General features: G+C 40.0%; 1 protein-coding gene across 6 annotated transcripts in view; it reads right to left on the minus strand.

Moving 5' to 3' along the window:
• The window catches only part of USP12 (ubiquitin specific peptidase 12), a 44,377-nt gene extending 21,371 nt beyond the window's left edge, over positions 1-23,006 (minus strand). For 5 of the 6 annotated variants that reach the window (XR_014227391.1, XR_014227392.1, XM_082303814.1 and 2 more), the window contains exons 1-3: positions 22,806-23,006; positions 9,432-9,512; positions 3,206-3,419 (exon numbers count right to left, since the gene is read on the minus strand). Coding sequence is in view for 4 of the 6 variants with exons in the window: in XM_082303814.1 (XP_082159940.1) it covers positions 3,206-3,419; positions 9,432-9,512; positions 22,806-22,853 (343 nt within the window). In the remaining 2 variants the exon portion in view is untranslated. The remainder of the gene's footprint in view (positions 1-3,205; positions 3,420-9,431; positions 9,513-22,805) is intronic. The other variant, XM_082303815.1, reaches the window with a different exon arrangement.
• Between the last annotated feature and the right edge of the window lie 281 nt (positions 23,007-23,287).

Consider the following 23,287-nt stretch of genomic DNA (forward strand, 5'->3'; position numbering starts at 1 on the left):
GTCCTCAGTTCGTCAACATTTCTAAGCATAATAGTTTTAGGATTAATTCAGTGGAAGGGGAATAGTTTCACTGGCACATACTTGTGATGTATAGCAATGATACAGATTAAAGCATGAAGCTGAACTCTCTTTCTTACAAATCTACTCTCGTTTATGTTCAAACTGGTACTACCCTGAAAACATCGTTTATTGGAGTCCCCTGGGATATCAACCTGAGAAATCCTCTGCTGCTACAAATCCTCACATTAGGAATGGGACTAAGAAAACCATAAAGGCATTGAATCAGATTTATTAATGGTTAATTGTTCTCTCTCTGATCAGGAATTCTTACAAGGAAAGTTACCTGCCAATTTAAAAGGCATTCTATATCACTGGCTAGTATCATAAAAGTCTTTTAATGTGCCATTACTTCAATTAATTATAACTTGCAATTTGCTTGCAGTCCAAGTGTATTGGGTTTCTGTGGCAAGGTTTTGGTAGTGGGGGGTTACAAGGGTGGCTTCTGTGAGAAGCTGCTAGAAGTTTCCCCCATGCCCGATAGAGCCAATGCCAGCCGGCTCCAAGACGGACCCGCCTCTGGCCAAGGCCAAGCCCATCAGCGACGGTGGTAGCACCTCTGGGATAACATACTGAAGAAGGGGGAGGGCAAAAACCCTGCGCAATTGCAGTCGGAGAGGGGAGTGAGAACATGTGAGAGGAACAACCCTGCAGACACCAAGGCCAGTGAAGAAGGAGGGGGAGGAGGTGCTCCAGGCACCAGAGCAGAGATTCCCGTGCAGCCCCTGGTGAAGACCATGGTGAGGCAGGCTGTCCCCCTGCAGCCCATGGAGGTCTGATTCAATTGGCAATAAATTAAATTAATTTTTCCCCAAATTGAGTCTATTTTGCCCGTGATGGTAATTCGTGAATGATCTCTCCCTGACCTTATCTCAACACAAGAGCCTTTCCATTATATTTTCTCTCCCCTGTCCAGCTGAGGAGGGGAGTGATAGAGTGACTTTGGTAGGCATCTGGCATCCAGCCAGGGTCAACCCACCACACCAAGAATATACTAAGAGACTGGCCTTCAGTGGAGGGATAGTTCCCAGGACTGGAAAGATGAATGAAGAAGATACTCAGTAAAGCTTAAGTTTTGAAGCGCATATAGGGACCACATGGAAGCTTTACTATCATTCACTTGATGGCATTCAGGAGTAAACTTCAAAGAGAAAAAAAAATCCTGAGTTATTAGTAAAGTAGGGAGGAATTTGATGCTAATCTAGATCATTTGGAGAGGTTAAGTAGTGCAATAGGTCAGCCAAGAGTATGAACCAAGTAGTTTATTTAATGAACTACTATACTATTTTTGAGAAGTAAGCTCAACTCTGAATCTAGCCAACTGCAAGGTCTTTATTTAATCAAGTAAGTCAAGGCAGAACAAGAGCTACAAGTCTCTTGAGGTAAAACACTTCAGAGATTCTTCACAGTGGTACATCACGGACCTCACACGGCTATGTGCCCTTCAGTAGATAAGCATTAAGTACAACAGAATGAAAGCTACACATTGTTCATTTTATGATTAGAATTTAAGCAAATGTAACAGTATACCTTCAGCTGACTTCAACAGCTGCTTCCCAGCCAGTTAAGCTTTAAGGTCATTAATACATGTATATTGTATTCAGACTTTGAAAATAAAGATGGAATAGCAGCATTACAGTCTGGAATACATTAAGATTATGTTGGCAGTCATCACCCTGGTATAGCTGGATACTGACTGGAATAGAATATAGATCGGTATTGCATACCTACCTGATTCTTTAACTAACTCTTCTTTAAAGCTCAAACTTATATACCTTTACAATAAGCACTTAATAGCATACATGATGTCCATGTAATCACTGCCCGACAATTTAGCCATTTATTTGTAGAAAAGGTGAGAGCATTGTCATTAAGAGACCCCAAAAGCCAGCAAGAGCTGAACTTTCACATCTGATTTCTCTAATGAAGATTTTCCAATTGCCGCCTTCTGCTTAGAATTTTAGTGTCATGACATAATTAAGCATTAAAAAGAACACTTTCTTAAAAGAACTTAATGGCTCCTGTGGTTTACTTTCTGCTTTCCATTTGAATCCATTCTCCACATTTGTCATAGTTAGTCAACATTCACTGACATAATGAACTATTTCTGTAAATGCATCAACATATAAGCATACTTACTCCAGTATACTTACGGAAGAATTGAATCACAGTTTTCTATTCTGCATATGTAAGAGATTGTACGTTACCTGAGAGCTTTTTTTTAACAATATTATTACAACTCATGGTGTGCATTTGCTGGAGGTGTAACTTCAAATTAGGAATGCCATAATATTTTATTTCTTGTTTTTACTACAGAGATGGTCATCATAACACTTAAACACTTTTTTAGTCTGCATACACAGTCTTGGAGAGATTACAACAGTACGAACATGTCTATTGCAGCAGTGTTAAATATCGTACCTCATACAGTTTATTTAAATCTAGTGGCTATTTTTTAGAAAAATTTTATGTTATGTTTTTATAAAAGCATATCCAAATTGAGTAGTAGATTACAAGGTTTCATTTATATTTTAACATTGAATTATTTTCTAAAACATTTAGAAAAGATAAGAGTCAAGTAATATTAAAAATCTCTGGAAATATCTTGAAATTTAGGATATCAATTACAATAAAAAAAAATAGCCAAAATTACTTAGTGATTTTAAAATTCATTAATCCTTTAAAAAGTAGGTCAAGCTAAGTATTGCATAAATTCTAAATGAATTTAAAAATTTGTGGGTTTTTAAGCTGCATTCTTGGAGGGAAGTCTTTACCGTCCTTTCTACATGCTCAGTTTGGGAGACTGATTCCTGCATTCAGAGAGTAATGGTTTTTTTAAACACAGAACAAAAGCTTTACAGTGAATTTTGATTATAAAAATACAATTCATAGAGAGGCAAAATTAGCAAGCAATTTCATAAGCAGCCACTGACAATACACTCCGTTCTACATGAAGAGAGACAGACAAGGATTCTCTCTCAAAACGGCTCCAAGGTTACACCCTTGTTCTAGGGTCACTTCTTCTCTATACTGCAGAACCAAGAACGCTTCCCATGCGTAACAAATACGTAGGTATTCCACTATGTCAACTTCAGAATTAAATCATAATCGCTATTATTATTACACAACAAAAAGAAAAAAAAGTTACCGTTTTCTTTTCGTAATCTTGTTATAAATTTCTTTGGAGGTATTACTCCAACTTTTTTCTTCTGCGTGGCTATGCTGTGGAAGAGATCAGCTAAGCACGTAAGGAGATTCTCTTTTTTTCTTGGTTGACTCTTGTATGCTAAGACTTTGTCTCGAAATGGTCGACAAAAATAAAGTGCCTGAAGAACTGAATTGCAGTAGCATGTATTCCCAAACTATAAAAGAAGAGAGAGATTTATTAGCTTGCATTGTATTACTGTAGAGATTAATTAAAATTAAAAAATTTTAAAAATTAAATCCAAAGTACAAGAGAATGCATAAGCAGGCGCAAATTTTCTGCAGCTCATTTCTTCTTGACTTTAAGACAGTAAAGCATATTTCTGTTTCGCAAAGGATTAACACGTACACTGTTAAGTAAATGCAAGAAAAACCTAGGTAAATTCGAACAATACTATATGGTTTTGTCTCACTCGTAAATTTAATTTATTAGTAATATTTTGCATTTACTTGGGTCAAAATGTTCAACAAATACCACCAATTTCACAGCTCCCAAAATATGCCCAGGTAAAAATATCTATCCATCTACCATAAGTCAGCCACAACAGTAAAGAACAGGCACAGCATGACCTTGTACTGTGAAGAAATTCAGCTGTAAATTGAGAGCTTCTCAGACACTTCAGAAATTGGATTCTCCAAATCTTATTAGTTGTGATCAAAGTCAGAAATAACTGCTTTAACCTGTCCCTACGTTTTCAGTTCTCATTTCAGGGTGACAGGATTGGCATTCGGGAGCTTTCTTAAAAGACTGCAACGTGGCTTGTTTAGGATTCAAAGCTATGGCACAGGTGGTAGTTCCAAATCGAGACTGAAAGGAAAAGAATGCACAATTTGGACACACGCATTTTGAAGGAGGCAGGTCACTGAATTGAAACGGGGCAGCTAGAAAGGCATCCATAACCCGCTTTGTACCACGACACTCCAGGTGTCCCTCTTCCCCAGACTCCTTCCAGTTCTTAGGCACTTGAGTCTTGCGATCGCTGACACTGCCTCCAGCTCACCCCAACATTGCAACCCTCCCCATCACCTCTGAGAAGGCATCATGAGCTGTCACTGGATAGAGCCACTCTCATTCTATGCTGCCCTCCTCCAGTGAAACCTATTATCTAACACCGAAAGTGTGAGAAAAATCTTTATAAGGCCCTCAGCAAGCAATCCAACCTTTCAGCTGCAGTCACTCAACCTGCAAATTGAAGCCTGTACCTGCTACACACATTCTGTAAAATGTGAAAATTACGTTCATATTTATGTTTTATATAAAGATAGTACCATATATGGGTAGCAAATTCTAAGACTATATTGTGATGGAGAGACTGTTATATAGCAAACCAAGTTCATTTAGAGATATTTTAAGAGCAGGTTCTTTCAACAGAGAAGAAGAACAAAAAGCTTTTACATCTTAGGAATAACAGGGAAGTAACTGGTTTTTGCTCTCTCCCGATTAAGACAATGATAAACAAGAGCACCACGCAATTTAATCAGAAAACTGGAAAGTAAATTGTTTTCCTTTATTTTAAATTAATGAAATATGAAGAACTACTTTCTAAATACCCAAGACACACTCAAAGAATGAGGAAGAAGTGTATTTTAAAAAAAGATATTAACAAGTTGGATATATGAAAAGATACTAACAGGTTGGACTCGATGATCTCAGAGGTCCTTTCCAACCTTAATGATTCTATGATTCTAAGTCTTAAGATCTCCATATTAAAAAGTGAGGAAATTAATGCCATTATTTTTATTTCTTTAAGCTAAGGAAAATGCTTATATTAGCTTCCTTGTGGTCCAAATCTGCACTCAGGTAGGTCAATGAACTTAAGAGGAAAACCAGGGCTTTTTTCCTTAAAGGAAGCAGATGAAATCACACAGTAGTTTATGTCAAAACATTTAATATTGTAAGCTAACTATTTAGGAGTTTATAATTAGAAATAGCCATAAAAGGAGAACTACATTAAAATGTTAAGAACATTCTTAAAATTAAATCAAATGGGAAAAGTGCTAAAATTTCTACACCAACTGTCAAAAGATGAAAAGGCAGCAAATTAGAAATTTCATAACATTCCCATTTTAAAAATGAACAGTCTGATGAGAAATTAATTATAATGGCTAACATGCAGTGAGAGACGACCACAATATGAAGCAACAGAGTACTCAGAACACTGAGCAAAATTCAGGAGATTAATTTAATATGAATGTATGTTAACCTACATGCCTGTGGATATGAAATAAAAGCAAGCAGATTAAGTTCATAAAAGGTTTTCTTCAACCAAATTCAGAAAGACAGTAGGCAATTGAAGAGTTTGAAAACAAACTCCTGAAGAAACTGTAATTAGTTCATGTTTGTTTTATATCTAAAGCATCAATCTCCACTTCAAAACCTAAACTCTTTTTAAAATAAAAGCTTTCAGTCATTAAAAAATTATAATGGCATATGTACTAAACAACAAGGGGGAAAAGGTGGGAGGTTTCTAGACTAAGCAAATAGGATATTTGTTACATGAATAAATGCTGGTTTTACCACCATAATTGCTTTACTTCCCATCTTTGACTCCAATACAAAAGCACACCTCTCATTTAGAAAACGCCAAGACCTTGCTCTAGTCTCCCCATCCTCCTACCTCCTACTGAACACCTACACTTGGCTTTCTAATTCTGCTTCTTCAATACTCATCTCTCCTGCTAACCTGGCCGACAGACGCCTTCCTTCTCCTCTCACTTGATAGTTAGCACTGCCTCAGAAGCATAACGCTTGTAAGAAGATGCGCACGCACTGCACTGTATAATAAGAAGTTTGCCACCCTAATCTGTATGTTTTGTAGTGACAGTGTAAACACTCCAACACCACTCTGAAATATGAAAATACACAGCAGTGGAAGCCCATTAAACTATTCAAAACAAGAAGGATATTTAGCTAGTTTGAGAAATTAGCTAGCTTCATTCAAAATATAACTGTAGGAAAATGAAATGCTTGTTAAGTCTGCCTCAGAATAACAGTATAAAACTCTAAGAAAGACTGCAACTGTAATTTTATATCTTTAACTGTCAAGCTGTACAGGCTACCTCTATCTCATTCAGGGGAAGGTAACAGAGACTATATAGAGTAGAGTTATTTTAACCTATGTTTTCAACTGGTTTACTGCTTGCCTCCTTGTTTCTGTGAGGATCACCTTAAGATGTGCATATCTAAGAAGAGTAAAAATCCAAATTTGCTCTTTCTTTCAGTTCATATTGTTCTTCTGTTCTAAATTCTGAGAAATGAGATTATTTCCTTTCACAAAAATACTGCACTCTGTATGCTTCCCACACACATCTTTTTTTTTTTAATTCCGAAATCAAAGTTACAACACTTGAACCTGTGTGGAAATAAAAAAAAACAAAAAAAAAACGAGACAATCGGGGAAGTTGCAACAAAAATGCCACACACTCACTAAGGCTTATAGCCTTATAGTTTACTCTTCTGATGCAACATACAACTGGGAAGAAACTTGGTTGTTGAACCCCACAGATCTACAAAACCAAACAAGAGATCTACAAGAACTTAGATCTGCTTAGAACACTGCCGTTGTGCAGCACTATGATTCCTCCCGGTTGTCATGCGTTGGCAGCTCTGACAACGTTTATTTGTTGCAATGGGCCACGCCAATAAACAGGATTTCTCCAAAACACACAGATCCATTGCAAGAGACTGAATAACCAAACTTTCTGCTCTAGAAGTCTGGTAAACTGCTGAAGAGCTACCAGAGTAGCTCTTATGAGATTAAAAATGTTCATTATTTCATACTCATTGGATAAAATAATTGATTTAATTTGTGAAGCACATAGATTTAATTAGTTTGCATTACTACACTGTAGAGGGAAAGAAGAATGATAGGCAGACTTGATGTTCCTGATTGTCCATGTGCATGGGACATCATACTACTAACATTTTTGACTTACCATGTATCTTAAATATTTCCTGCTGATTTAGTGAATGGTGTTGTCCTTTCAAGCCTAAGATGAATTTTCCATTTAGAGCTTTCATTGACAGAATCAAACATCCCATCAACCGTCTGGTCTTCCATATGCTTCCCATAATTGCCCTTTCTTAATTCTTTTACCTCTCAAATTGTTCTTTCAGCACATCCCCTGAATAATCCCTAGATTCCACCACAAAGCTGGAGAGGAGATAAGATAGTGCTTCTACCTCCTCTTCTCTTACACTACCTCTGGATAAACACTACATTCATCATTGACAGATCTCCATTTCAGAATTGTCATCTTTATCTAAAACCCTGTCCTGCATTCAAGACATCTCAAATGGCTAGCCATCACACAGTTAGAAGAGAGCTATTGATTTCCACATTATCTCCATTTTTTCCATTATTCTGGACAAAGTTAGGACAAACAAAATCGATAAACAAATCAGAAAAACTTAGCAGTAAATGTTAATGAACCTCTAAGAGCTTAACTTCTTGTAATTGCTATAAAACAATTAGAGAAATCAATGAAGGCAAAAATTGTGATTTCTATCATTTCTCAATCTAATAGTACTCTTATTATCTAATATTTCTTTTAATTATCATTAGCTCTGTCATACTTCCTTAAGGCCACCGGCCATAGTTTGCTAATGAAGAAGTCACTACCTTTCCTTTTCCTGATAGATTTAAATTCTGCAAGCTTATTACACATTTATGGCATATACGTACTGTGTATAACAGATCTGAAAACCATCCAAGCAACAATATGACTGAATTTCCTTAGCCAACCATTGTACCTGAAAAACAGAGCACCAGTGTGCCATAGATATAACAGAATCCCATTTCACTATTTGGTACAATTCAAAGAATTTTGGTCCATAAAACTTAATTGTTTGAAGCTAAAATAAGCAACATTCCTGTACTACACAGAAAGTTAAGAGCACTCTGAGATACCTTAGATACCTGCCTCTTATGTGTATGGTTGAGGGCAATGACTTAAAGACAGATCTACCCTCAAATTTCCTACTCCCTCTGGACTACAGAAAGCCAGAATTTGTTGATATTCATCATATATATTAGGAAGATTGTCCTTTACTGAAACTTTTCTTAGGGGTACAAAATATGTAAAACTTCAAGATTAGGCGTACAATACAACTTTACTGTTAAGTCTTAAATCCTCTCTGGACTTGGACAAGAAATTAGGAAAACAGGTTACCTGTCAACAGAATAACAGATTTGAGAAAAGACAAGAACAGCTTTGATGGAAAGCCTAAGCGCTGCTACAGAACTATCAACAGTTGAACTACTGCATTTCCTCTTTTCAGAGAAACAACGCATCATTTTGAAGGTATTTCAACTTCAATGAGAAAGGAAAAATCACTTATTTAAGTCATGGCATTTGAGATGCACGTAAGTCAGCTTATCAGTAAGAGTGTTTACTGACTGTACAGTGTATACTCGGACTGCAGACTCTTGAACCATGTCAGTGCTAAGAACCTAGAGGTAGAGACATATGTTATAGTAGCAGGACAGCACTAAAAGTAATTAGCTTCATTAAGAAATGCAAGACGATAGCTCTTCATAAATCAATTTGGTTTAAATATGTACTTTCTGAAGCCCCAATAAAGAAAATCATTTAATATTTCATTTCAGAATAACACAATTTCTAATAAGATATACTTTTCATGGGTAATACCAGAAATTAAAATTTCAGTTATTCCTTAAAACTAACGATTGACTCCAACAATTCAGTATGTTTTTCCACCATTGCTTTCCCCTTTGGGCTGAGTATTTTTTTTAAATCTTAATACAAATACCAGATGTGAACACTTCATATCATCAACAGTCTTTCACAGATTTTTTTCTGGTACTGTATTTATTCACTTAGATTGGCATATGATGAACTTCAACCTACATATTTTAAACAGCTTTTTTTTTTTTTTACTTATACATTTTAATAGCAAGAAAGTGATTTAAAAAATACCCTACAATTAGTAAAAAGAAACAAAGTATTAAATATACAGTCCAATTTCGACAATTATTTCAGTAGCATATTGCAACAAATACATTGAATATTGGAACACATTTCAGTAAGTGTGTATATTCACTGATTATATCTTTCAGTGTTTTAATTATTTACTCAGTCGCAGTCCTGTAATTTAACAAATCCACTGGTGGCATTTCAAAGCAATGAAGTTATGGACTGAAACTTACATTAACCAAACCAAAATAGTGCTCATTGACTGGAAATTGTTCTGGACCAATCTCTTTCTCCAAAGCTGAGGCATTGGCGCCCTAGAAAAATCAAAAGCAGCAAAATATTAGTGTTGCAGCTATGTACACAGGGAATTTAACTAGTCGAGAAAAAAAAGTAACGTTTTTTGGCAAGGATAAATGACCAAAACCAACCAACCAAAAAAAACCCCCAAAACCCCTGGTCACAACTACAGACCTTGCTAACACCAAATCAGTATCTTCAGATCTCAGACCATAAGACTTCAGGGTTACTAAACTTACTTACACAGAACCTCTCTGTAGTCAGGAGGGAGGAAAACAAAAATGAATGAGTGACTAAATATTGAAAATGGATGAAACACCTTCCTGTCTGTACCCTGGAGGAGGGGGGAGAAAGTGGAGTTTGTGACCCAGCTCAACAATCATACGTGGCAAATTAACCAAACTTGTTTAGTTAGTCTATTGCTTAATGCAAAGACAAGCTCGGAGGCAGGATAATATTAGCCATGAATGCAGAAAAATCCACCATTTGAGTTCCCTGTTGATTTGCAGTTTCAGGATGTCTAGATTGTCCACAAAACCATTTCACACAGGTCTTAAAGCAGACAGCAAGTCTTCTGTGCCATAACTGAATACCTACATACTTATAATAAAGAACCCAACACTCTTCCACCACAAGAAAATTATTTCAACATAATCCAAAATACCTTGGAGATATGTGTTTCCAAATATGCTCTGTTCAAAAACTTCTCAAAGTAAGTTATATCATTTTCATGTATTTTCATGTAATTACACTGTTTTGATGTTCTGTATTTATTATTTTCAGAGTGGAGCTTCTTTAATAACAATTGCATTAATATAGTATTGCAAAGCAGGTGATACAAGGCCAAATGGTGAGCTCCTCTTAACAAGTGTAATTTTCATACTGTGTGGCACACTTCAGAAAGTTAAGAAATGCAGATTGTTCATAGGAAGCAAAGAGACTGGTCCATTACACTTATACTGAAAATACAAAACATTCAAAGTGCTTTGCTAAATACCTTGAATTTTGTAAAATTAAAAGACAACATGGTACAGCTAGTGCTGGTGTGCATTACAAATGCTGCAGCCTTTGCCCAACATCTCTGTTGGGTCTGATCCTCAAAAAGAAGTCAGAGAAGGTAACTTTGATTACTCTGTGGTTCTGCACCCTGTAGACTGTTGACTGAACTGGTGCAATAAACACTGGGTTTCAAAGGACAGAGAGGGGTTTTATTTAGAGACAGAAAAACCTCTGCGCTCGAAAATTCAGACAACAAAAAAAACCCCTAGCCTTCTATGAGCTCTTACACTGATTGCTTTTAGAGTAAAGCAAGTGGATCCAACTCTAGATCCCTTTTGTTGTGTACAACACTGATATATATCTCTCTATATATCTATATATATCTCCTCTATCAAACTAACACATGAGCATGAATATTCCAGCCTAAAGTCAGGCCTAAGTGAAGCTAAAATAGCACATAGTATACAGCAAAGAATCTTAAAAACAGATGCGATTCATTCCCACAAGTTCTTCCTTTACACCAAAGATTTAGCAAATAGCCCTGGACATTACAACAATAACATCAAATTAAAACAGCACACAGGATTTCACAGATTAATTACAGATAGGGGGAAGGGGGATAGAATTAAAATTAGGACTGAATCAAAATGTATGAAATCGAAATGGAAGTCCATTATGTGGTATCTGCCATGATGTGATTGTGGTACTGCAAAACTTAAGAGTGGTTACGCAGTCTAGCTTAGTAGTTCTGAAACTGGAAACATGGTCAAAGGCCCATTAGGAGGTAACAACTTTAACTAGAATAGAGCAAAAGATAGTGTAACTCCACGCTCGAGACAGTACAGCTCTGCTCCATTAACAACACAGCCCCAGCTGCTTTTTCATCAGTCATATCCTAAAGCCTCTCCTTTACTGGTGATTTGGCTGCAGGGCTTACGACTTTAGAAGCCATTCTCAAATGGTGATGGTGGTGGTAAGGAAAAGGGTCATTTATCCTTGCCAAAAACCCCTCATTTAAGATTAAAGCACTCCACAACTTCTGAATATTTAGTTTTGCAGCCTTATTGAAACACTCCCACAAGCTCTGGCAAGGTGGATATTATTTACAAATAAACTAGAAAAAAGGACCTGTGGAGGCCTTTTTACCCTATTGTTAAAATCTCTACTTCTTTAAAAACAAATACATTCAAGAGCAGGCTTTTAGAAAATTCTTTCTCTTTTCGAAGCTAGGGTGGAGTAGCTGCTTTATTCTATCTTTGGAAGGAAAAATATTATTGTATAAACATTGATGTTTCTGTTTTGTACAGACCTGAACACTGTTTTCTAGCACAATAAAGATCCTGACTTGGCAATGAGAAAGCCATGCCAAGATACTCTAATATAGTTATGGTTTTCTGATTATTCAAGGCTGTTTCATTCAAGGCTTAGACTTTCACATGATTTCAAAGCACAGCATTATCTGTGTTTGAATGCAGTCGTTTATGAATGTTTTATTACTACAAACCAGCATGGACATTTTACACCAATATAAAAACCCTCAAGCTACTTAAGACTTCCCTCTACAGCGCTCTTTTTGTCTGTCATGAAGGATGTTACTCCTCCCCCCAAACTAATCATTTATACTGTGCACAGCGTGTTGGTTGCAGAGAGTGAAAACTTAGTATGCAGCAAGGGCTTGAAAGAGTATGCTAAAATGCACGTTCACACCTGACCTGTAAAAGCTATTTTAAAACCTAACTAACTACCCCTTGCTACAAAAGGCTTCCCGTTCAGCATTACAGTACACATTATCAGCCCCAGCTGACCCTTCCATTACGCAAATACAGATGCAGAGGGGAAGCACTGCGACACCACCAACTATTACGGTACCACATCATCTTTTGGACAAGAGGACAGCAGAGGTTTAAGGCAGAAGTGGACTCTATCTATCTCTTTCCATCCGCCAAGATGGACTTACTGGGCTTGGGATCTACACTTGGGAGATTTCAGTCTCTGATGTATGCTGCACAGTATAGAATTGCTTCCTCTGCCACTGAACTGGGATGTGGGAAGATCCCAAAATGAACCTCTCTTTTTTGGGGCTCACGGAACAACCCATACAATAGGAGCTCAGTCCCCACACAGCAACTTGGCTTTGACATTGTGCAGGGGACAGAAAGGGACATCATCAACTTTGGTCCGTACACCCACCTCCAGTTTCCCTGCCCGTCTGGTCAGAAGCACGCAAGGTCATTACCCAGAAGTGGGAAGGAACAGAGGCACAACAGAAGTCCAGAAAAGCTAATATTGCAATAGTACTGGCATTTACCAGTTTTTGCGTCATACTAGTATAAAACCCATACATCACCAAACGCTGCCTTACGTTACCTGCCTTCCAGCACAGAGATTTAGACAGGCATACAGAACACATATTTGTCATGGTTACCGCAATATAGGTTTATAAAGTGGAAAGTTCAGCAGCTAAGGTGTGTATACAGGAACACAATATGAAATCCAGATTTGCTTAACTTTTATTCGTTATTGAAAATAATTCTGGAAACAATGTTAAAATATCAATGATTATAAAAGAGTGTTTTCACACATAATGGAAGTTAGGTGTAAAGCTGTACACTTCATCCTGTGTTTAACTTCAAACTGATACGAGAAAAATCATGAGTAATCTCAGTTTAACCATGTTCAAATCAGTTGAACATTTATTGCTTATCTCCCCCACCAAGTTAAAGAAAAAGGCTATATTATTGGATTTATCAAAGATCCCCTTAGATGCTAATTTCTTAATGATGGGATAAGAATCTGTGTTTACCATGGGAGGCCCTTAATTAAGTTTCTCAACTTTTATTTTCAAAAGAGCTCGAGGTTTCTATAAATTAACACATTGAACATTGACGAAATGAGTGGTTTATTTCAGTTTAGTGGAATCAAAGCCCAGAAAACACACTGGGAGAGGAAGGTGTAGTATCTTTTAATTAAGTACAGTTGAATTTTCCTGATCTTCAAGTTTTACAGATACACATTCTCCCAAAGTTCTAAAATAAACTAAAAAACCCTGACATTGTACATTTCAATGGAAAAGAGGAAAAAAAATATAAAGTGCAGACATATGATGGGGTTTTTTGTTTGTTTAGTTTTTCACTTGCTAAAGCAATAATATCGCTAAATGCCATTTCCACTTTCATTATTGCCTTTTCTCACTGCCTCAGAGGTCACACTACTGTGGTGCTGCATGTCGAACTAGTACTCCTGAGACACGCTGACGGCTAACATATGGATGAGCTAATTGGAGCCAATCTGTAAAGCAAAACAGTTGGTGCTTATGACCTGACATAAACATTTTGGGTTTCAGAGGGTTTTTGCCAGATTAGTTCTAGGCTGGCTCTGTGACTGAACACCCAGCTGCAGCTGAACTATGTTGCTTGGTTTAGTTTCCTCCAAAAGGAATCTAATTTGTGCACTCTAAGACCACTCCAAGATGCAAAGCAAAGTATGGTAAATTGGGATGCCTGGGAGAATCACTTCAGAATTGCACACACCTTACCTGAACTAAAACACTAACGAAAATGCACCCAGCACTTGTCTAAAGAAAAAAAAAAAAGCCACCCTATATTAAAAATACTGTCTAAAAACATGTCAGCAAGCAGGCAAACAATTGCAGTTTTAAAGTGTCCTACCTTCTTGTTATCATCCAACCTAGAAGGCAGCATTTCTCTTACAAAGACTTGATTCATAACCAGTCTAATGTGCTTTGAAGATTACACTGGTGTTAGTCTTACTGGGATGGGATAGGGGCGTTTGATCCCTTGCTAGAATAAATATCAGTTGATAACTTGGTGGGTCATCTTTTCAGTAGTCTGCTGTAACAGCTTTCTCCTTTAGCTTTATTTGTAAATTTCCTGAGTAAAACCAAAAATTTCACCTTAAAAAGAAATTTCTTATCTCAAAACTTACATTGGTTGTCAAAATTCTGAAGATCCATTTCTCCCTTCACACGTGCGCTATGCTAGATCCTTCCCTATAATGCCCTCAAGAAGCAAGGAACAATAAAGATAAAAGGTGACTCACATAACTAAACCATGTCGCAAAGGTATATGTAAGCCCAATTTTTTAAACACGACCCTAGCTATACGTAACTGAACAACAACAACAAAACACACAAAACAGAACTTTTTTTCCTCCTAGTGACAGAAGGGCATTACAAGTAAAAGGGAAATTCAGTAACCAGGAATAGGAATGTTTTCCTGAACAAGAATAAAACATTACAAGTGTAAAATTAATGTAATTTATAATTAGCAAAAATAAATCTCAGTATAGAAGCACTCATTTACCAGTGCTTTCACTTTTTTATGGCTTGTATTACAAGACTCTTCCTTGTCTGTGCCACTAGTGAAGGTATACAGAATTTCATAGCCTACACTAATGAATGCACCATGACTGATGGAATCTTCTGTTAAAGAAGAAATACGTAGTTCTACTCTTCCAGTTATGTTTTATCAGAATATGTGAACTCCTACTTTTCCATGTATTTATATGAATCAGGATTAGGAGCAAACAGAATAGCTATATTAAATCAGTTTATAGCTGTTGTTTCGACTGCAGTCAAAATGGAAACACATTGCTTTTGATACTGTTTCTAGCCCAGGAAGCAGAAGTGAAATATGCTGAGTGAGATTCAATAATCCCTGTTGTTCATTTAATTGCAAAAGAACATGCATTAGTAATACACAACTTGATAACCTAACTATGAAATACATGGATAGTTTCAGTTCATATTTTTAAAACACTTACAAATAGAGTTATTTTCTTAACTAATTAGTTTAAGACATAGTCCTGTATATTCTAATCATGTGCAGCTAAGACAAAAGTTTTTTTATTGAGTACAAAGGAAAAACATCTCTGCCTGGGTAAGGAAAATGATAGCATAGTACAAAATTACCTTCACTGCACATTTGGTATGTCTACGACACCCATCTTTTTGAGACCCACTAAGCATACACAACATATTTTCCCTCACAGCAACTAGATATAGTCATACTTCCTTCTGTTTTGAATACTGAAGTCAAAGAAAGATAAGTTACTCTCACATATTAAGCTGAGACTTGGAGAATTAGGGCTCTGGGCTTGGCTCCTTTGTGGAATGAACCTTCAAAGCACAAAAAGATGTAATGATGCTTTTACAATTCTTCCCCAACTGCTGCCAGACTTGAAATGGACTTGTCTACTACTCGCCCAATACAGAATGAAATCATACTGCTAAAAACTAAAATACTGCTGTGGTGGGTTAACCCTGGTTGGATGCCAGGTGCCCACCAAAGCCGCTCTATCACTCCCCTCCTCAGCTGGACAGGGGGAGAAAAATACAATGAAAGGCTCGTGGGTCGAGATAAGGACAGGGAGATCACTCAGCAATTACCGTCATGGGCAAAACAGACTCCACTTGGAGAAAAATGAATTTAATTTATTGCCAATCAACTCAGAGTAGGATAATGAGAAATAAACCCAAATCTTAAAACACCTTCCCACCACCCCTCACTTCTTCCTGGGCTCAGCCTCACTGCCAATTTTCTCTGCCTCCTCCCCCCGAGCAGCACCGGGGGACGGAGAATGGGGGTTGCGGTCAGTTCATCACACGTTGCCTCTGCCGCTCCTTCCTCCTCAGGGGGAGGACCCCTCACACTCTTCCCCTGCTCCAGCGTGGGGTCCCTCCCACAGGAGACAGTCCTCCATGAACTTCTCCAACCTGAGTCCTTCCCACGGGCTGCTGTTCTTCACGAACTGCTCCAGCGTGGGTCCCCCACGGGGTCACAAGTCCTGCCAGCAAACCTGCTCCAGCCTGGGCTCCTCTCTCCACGGTCCACAGGTCCTGCCAGGAGCCTGCTCCAGCGCAGGCTCACATGGGGTCACAGCCTCCTTCGAGCATCCACCTGCTCCAGCATAGGTTCCTCCACGGGCTGCAGGTGGATATCTGCTCCACCGTGGACCTCCATGGGCTGCAGGGGGACAGCCTGCCTCACCATGGTCTTCCCCAGGGGCTGCAGGGGAATCTCTGCTCTGGTGCCCGGAGCACCTCCTCCCATCCTTCTTCACTGGCCTTGGTGTCTGCAGGGTTGTTCCTCTCACATGTTCTCACTCATCTCTCCGACTGCAATTGCGCAGGGTTTTTGCCCTCCCCCTTCTTCAATGTGTTATCCCAGAGGTGCTACCACCGTCGCTGATGGGCTTGGCCTTGGCCAGTGGTGGGTCCGTCTTGGAGCCGGCTGGCATTGGCTCTATCGGGCATGGGGGAAGCTTCTAGCAGCTTCTCACAGAAGCCACCCCTGTAGCCCCCCCCTACCAAAACGTTGCCACCCAATACACTGCCAACAAGATAAGTCGTATTTATACTGTATAATTCCAGAAAATTCCTGGGGTAACGCTGTTTATGATATCAGGTGCCGTTGCTTCCGTTTCCTCCGATCAGCTGGATTTTCAACAGCATTGGTGCAACACATCTCATAATGACACTTATTGAGTGGGGTCCCAAAAGATCAAAACTATTACCTTCAAAGACTTTTAGTTAAAGGCTGAATTACACTAGCAGACAAGATAGGAAATCTGTGAGATGTATTTAAAAGAGGATCTGATGGTGACCTTAGAAAGCTTTCACTGCCTAAAAAGTACAGACAGTTATAAGCATTATATTAATCTTTAAGAAAAATCAGACTTACCTAATCACCCAAAATGCAGAGGGGCAGAAAAAAAAGAAAAAAAAAGAATGCATTTGCTCAACCACTTTTGTTGATAAACTGCACGCTGTGGTGTGTTTCACGTGCTTTTTCAACCCACATAACTCCTGTTTCATAAAAAGTATGTTGCTTTTATAATTTCCCATTTTCATGGAATTATAAAAAGAACTTGAGTTTATGAAAAATGGTAAAAACGTTTTCCAGTTCTGGTCTACTTATATTAACACACCATTCTGGTTCTACACTACAAAAAGTTCCAGATTTTTTTTTTCCCCCTCAACTGAAAGATCAGATAGACCTTATTGAAATGAATCATTTGCTAAAAGCAACTAACTTTAGCAAACTTCCTAAGCTAGGGAAAAGAAGTTACCCCCCTATACAGGGCTTTTATACACCTCTTTTCTTCAACAAATTTGAAAGAGAAAAGTAGACAATATCAATTATTGGACAGACATTCTTTTGCCACATTTTTACAGAATCATTCCTAGAAGTTTGAATGCAAATTAGCTGCCTCAGTAGCTTAAAAAGTAAATACAAAGACTATATAAATGACCAATCTAAATATAAGCTTTTCTAGTAATAGGATCAGTTATTCCCACTGACACAGCTAAAAATTCTGTTGGCAAGACTAGATTCCCAAGTTTGCGTTTCATTGTTTCTTTGTGCTTAGAACTGTATACATACAGGTAAAAAGAAAAAGGAATGTTTATATAATTGAAATTATCCAACTAAGTAATATGCCAACTAAATAATTCTCTGTGCTGGTATAAATATTGCTTTACAGCTACACAACTTCAGGAATTTTTTCTGTGTGTCTCATATTGGACATTTGTTTCATATTAATTTAGAGTCAAATTCGTATTTTGATGTAAATTTAAACTAAATTTGTCTAAATTAATCAGTATACTACACAGTGTCACAAACCCAGTATTTCAAAGAGCAAATGTACAGACTCATCTTTTATTACCATACTGTAGCATGTTACATCTACAAAAATGATGATGACAAATGTCATAATCATGCATGAGTCTTAGTGTCATATTTATCACGAAATATTCTCCTGATAAGAACTCCAACAGATAAGCGAACCTCCCTACTGTGGTTTAAGCTCTTACTCCAACTGTCTAACAAATACTTCTCCGAAATTTAACGTGCTTGCAACAGAGTCGCCGCAACAGAACACGTGCCTGAACACTCCGGTCCACTGATCAAGGCGGATGCCGGTCACGATGCCAGAGTGAAATGCAGCGGCTGAGGCACAGCACATGTTCCTTCTTGCCAACTGTGCTACATGAGCAAGTCAGCTGGATAAAGGAATACCATAACACTGCTGTTTTCTCTGTGTTACTTTAGTCCTCTTCTCTGCTCTCGTTGCTATCATCTCCTCACTTTGAAGCTGTGTTTTTCTACAACTTTTCTTTCCTTGCTGTAACTCGCAGTTCTCACTTCTTCCAGTATGAGTCTTCTGTACACTTTCCTGTGGAATGTGTTAACCTGACCATCAATTAATGGTTAAGTATTATAATTTGTGCTTCAGAGGAATCAGTGCAATTAGAAGGAACAGGAGTGAGTACATCATAGCCATTTCTGGCTGACTGCAAACTCTGGCAAACATCAATTTACATTAAGTGCAGATTTCACAATCAGATTTGAAAACCCTATTGTAAACAAAGAATTCCTTAAGCAGTAAGGAAATCCATATATGTATACCTATCTCACAGTTAGTTATAAAATTTTCCTGCAATTCAGTGTTTTTATAAAGCCTCTCTGCTACGGCATCCGAGGTAGATGCACTGCAGCCTTCCCTCAGCTGGGCACTTGCAGGGTCTCTTTCCTCCAAGCTTGCCTTTTTTTCCTCACACGCTTATTTGAACTTAAGTACCTCCGAGACCTCTTCACCCTTGTCAAATGTGACTGAAACAGGCAAAAGGGCAGTGGTGACAGCACCCTTAGACAGGAGACAGGCAGGGAAAGGACAATAGCCAGCCATTCAGCATGATGCCACAAGTCTTACTCCTTTCAAAAACAAAACAAAAATTTGGATTGTTAAGATATGCACAGGCTTCTCACGCAGAACACACTGTTACATCAGGCAGTCCACATCTAGCTACAGACTCCGTATTTGATGTCAGTGTTGGGGGGCTGAATCGGTCACTGAAGACATTCAGCGACACTGACCCTGTATATAAGATGCTAAACTGGCAGATAGAGAAGGGAACACGTAGACAAATATCTGAAACATGAAGACAAGATTTTCACGTCTAAGGCTACAGCTTCTACATCAGCATAGATTTTAAATGTCATTAAACTTTTTCACGTTGTGCTAACATAATCAACCAGTTTCTAGAAGAAACGCTGAAAAACAAGTACTACTACCATTACAACTTCCTTCTGTATGTCTGAGACTGACGTCTTTGCAGCTTTTTGTAGCTTTTAAGCTACAAAGATAATTTCTATCTTCTCTTTACTTCAGCTACTATAAGACTTGATACTTTTCAACTGGTGACAAGTGTTTGCTGGATTCTAGATAACGGAAACAAAAGTCAGAAGTACTAGATTCAATCTGTATTTTATGGGGAGTATAGCTTGGGGGACACCTTCATTGCAGTTAGCATGGGTTACTTTACCAGTCCCCAGCCATGCATAAAACCCCCATATAATTCAGTCAGGTAAGCCTTTGACTGCAGTTTAATGCATCGATGAGGGTGAAAGGCCAAGTTCTACCTTTTAACCTCATCCATTTTGCAACAAGAACAGTGGCTAAACCACTCAAGGGCAAAGGTATTTTCCAGTGCTTTTCCACAATCACCAGTCATGTAATTAAGACTTACTACAGCACGAGGAACCACGGGAGCGGTAATGTAGAGCAAAGAAGTCCAAGGAAGCTCAAAGGGGATACAACACTAGATACAACAGTACTAGAGGAAGAGCTCTGCCATCACTGGAGCATAGATCAACGAACTAAATAAGGCTACAAAAGAACCAACCCTTTGCAGACAGGATGTGCTCTTGTAAGATCATCTCAAAAGGCACCGTGGCTAACAAGCCAAAAATACTGGATATCACTCTTCGCTGTACCCACACAACCTGCCAGTACTGTAAAATGTAATATATTGCTTTCTAATATTCAGAGCTTGAACAACAAGGATAAAATGCATAAAATATAAGTGAGTAAGTAAAAGCGAAACTTGAATTTGGACACAAAAATGGAAGTCATGGAACGCAGGACTGCGATGGAAGAGCTTCTTCAACAGACTGCTCTGTTACACATTATAAGTGTATGCGCATGTTAGGTTTGCGTAGGCACAAACTGCCTCTTGACAAAAATTGCCTGTTACTGGTTTTGTACTAACCAAACACAAGAAGAGAAACAACAGCCTGAGAGGTCTTGTAAGAGGCATGGGGAAAGGCAAGAAAAACTTTTAAGAATTTTTAGGAAGTTGTCTGGCAGTTTATCAAACAGTGGGTTGACACAAAGAAGAATTGCCAGAAAAAAAAATAGTATTACTCAGCAATTATATTCCTTTTTGATTTTGCAACAAAATATGCTTAAATGTGAGTATATGCCTCTTGTTGAAATTAAAAAGACCTGCCTGACCATAACCACATTGTTGTAAACAACTCCACAATAAATACCAAGTGCTTCTTCACACTATCTTTACTGAAATATTTTTAAGCACAATCTTATATTATCTATTAAGTGCTGAAAAAACTTTTACAGCAGGTATCCTATGCTAGCTGTCCCATCTCACGGTACTATTAAAGCTCATGCATCAGAAAGGCCCAGGAAAAATCTTATGCCTGGACTTTATCCACCTCAGTGCACACGACTATGATTGGACAGATAATACCTAATTGCCCTCAGAATTTCAGCTTCATGGATATAGACACTTTAGTTAATCATAAGAAGATTTTTAGTTGAAAAAAACTGTTTTGAGATTGACCTACATGCCAATGACATAATGTCAATGACATAATATCATTTCTAATAATCATACATATAGAATAAGCTTAAACTAGCTGCTTGGCCAGTCCAGACCTACAACTTCTATGCTGTCCAGAAGCAGAAAAGTGAGGTCCCATACTGGACCTAAATCAAGAGGCCAGCACTGAGTTTATGTTGACACAAAGGCTAGTAGTGGTCAGCTGTGGGTGAAAACATGTTAGCTAGAATTGCAATAAAACGAGATCCTAGCTCAAGGATCAATCACATTGACTCCTCAACAGTCTAACCTAAAATCTAACTGCTTCAGAGAATGAAAACTCCTGAAGCACATGGTGTACGTCCTACAGTGTTTGGCCATATAAAGATGTTGGCTCATGAATTCAAGAAGTCAGACTCTCCAAGTCCGAACGAAAAGATGTGATCTCCCATACCACAAAACATATTACTCCAGCTGATCAAAAACCACCTGAGCAATCTCACCCCATGGGCTTACAGACGTTCATTCAAGATTCCCATGGGCCACCTCTGAAATGTCTGTTTGAGATGTTAAAGCCTCTTTGCAGCAAGATTTATGAAAACCATAAATCAGTTTCCAATAATATAAAATGTAAGCACTTCCCACTGTTGACATTATGATAAGTCATAATCCCCGTTCAGCAAATGAACAAACTAGATGACAGAGTGCATTTTTCCCCTTAACCATCTCTTCCCTTCCCCTGTGGAAACAGATTTGGGAACAAGAACTTTCATTTGGCCATGGAATAGGTAAGAAAAGAGCACAAATGCAAGATCTTCAGCTGTGAACCATCAACGCATCTCTTCTATGACATGTAGTGACTTCTACTGACTAAGGGATATTTTCTTCCTTAAATTCAGCATTCTTCCATCAGTGAATCTACCCAGCTCCCCACCCCTCTTTAAAAAACCCCAAGAGAGCCTTATCACATCTGTGTATCTGCTCATAGCTCTAATTTATCGAGAGAGAGGCTAATGAAAAAGCAATCGCTGGAAGAAGCCTCCTACCAGCACCCGGATCGATGCAAGCAAGGCAAATTGCATGCCAACGCGCGGAGCCTGCCTGCCTGAACCCACCAGGCGGGATGCTGACACTTTGCGGGGTAACCAGAGGAGCACCCCTCTGCTAACAGCCCAGGGAGGCAATTACAGCCCCACAATTACAGCAGGAGGAAAGTGCTTGGAGAGCTGGGGACAACTGCGAAGTGGATCGGGAGAAGGAGGGTGCTTCTAGAAACCCTGCCCTAAAAGCCTACTTGCAAGCAGCAGCCCCGCACGCGAGGCAGCGTCCCGAAGCTCTCCCCCGGCGCTGCGGGCACGCTTCGGGGAAAGGCTGCGCTCCCACCCCACGCACGCCTGCCCCGTTCACGGCCAGGATCCCGCCTCGCCCCCGGCCGGCCTCCGCCGATCGAGGCTGAGCCTCCCAAAGCCGATTAACCCCGCTCCGCTTCCCATCCCCGGCCCCGGGCCGGCCGCCCCCCCGCCGCCGCGCCGCCCACCGCCGGGGCGCCGCGCACAGCCGGCCTCCCCCGCAGCCCGCCCCGGGCCGCGGCCCCTTCCCCCGCCCCCGGGGAGCCGGCAGGGCGGGAGAGGGCCGCCCGGGCCCGGGCCGCGGCCCCTCGCTCACTCACCATGGTACAGACGGAGGCGATTTTGGAGACGGTCATTAGGATTTCCATCCGCCCAGCGCCATCTTCCGCCCAATCGCAGCGCCGAGCCGAGCGGAGCCGGGCTGGGCCGGGCGGGAGTAGGAGGGGAAGGGAAGGGGAGGCGGGCGGCGGGGGCAGCCCGGGCAGCCCTCACCGCCCCCGCCCGCGCCCGCCGCGGGGCGCACGCAGCCCCGGTGGCCGCCCCGGTGGCCGCCCCGGTGGCCGCCCCGATGCCGGCCGGGCGCGCGGCTCCCCGCCGGCGCCACAGAGGCTCGCTCCCCCTCGCCCCGCGCGCGGCCAGCACCGCGCGAGCCCGCCCCGCCCGGCCCGGCCCGGCCCGGCCCCGCCTGCCGCCGGGCCCTAGCGCCGCCGGGTGACGGCCCCGGCCGCCCCCCCGCCCCCCAGCCTCGGCGCCACCTCCCCGCGCCCCGCCCCCCGCCCGCTCCCCTCGGGCCTGGCTCCGC

This window comes from Platalea leucorodia, assembly GCF_965183815.1.
Source record: "Platalea leucorodia genome assembly, chromosome: 2".
NCBI classification, from domain to species: domain Eukaryota; kingdom Metazoa; phylum Chordata; class Aves; order Pelecaniformes; family Threskiornithidae; genus Platalea; species Platalea leucorodia.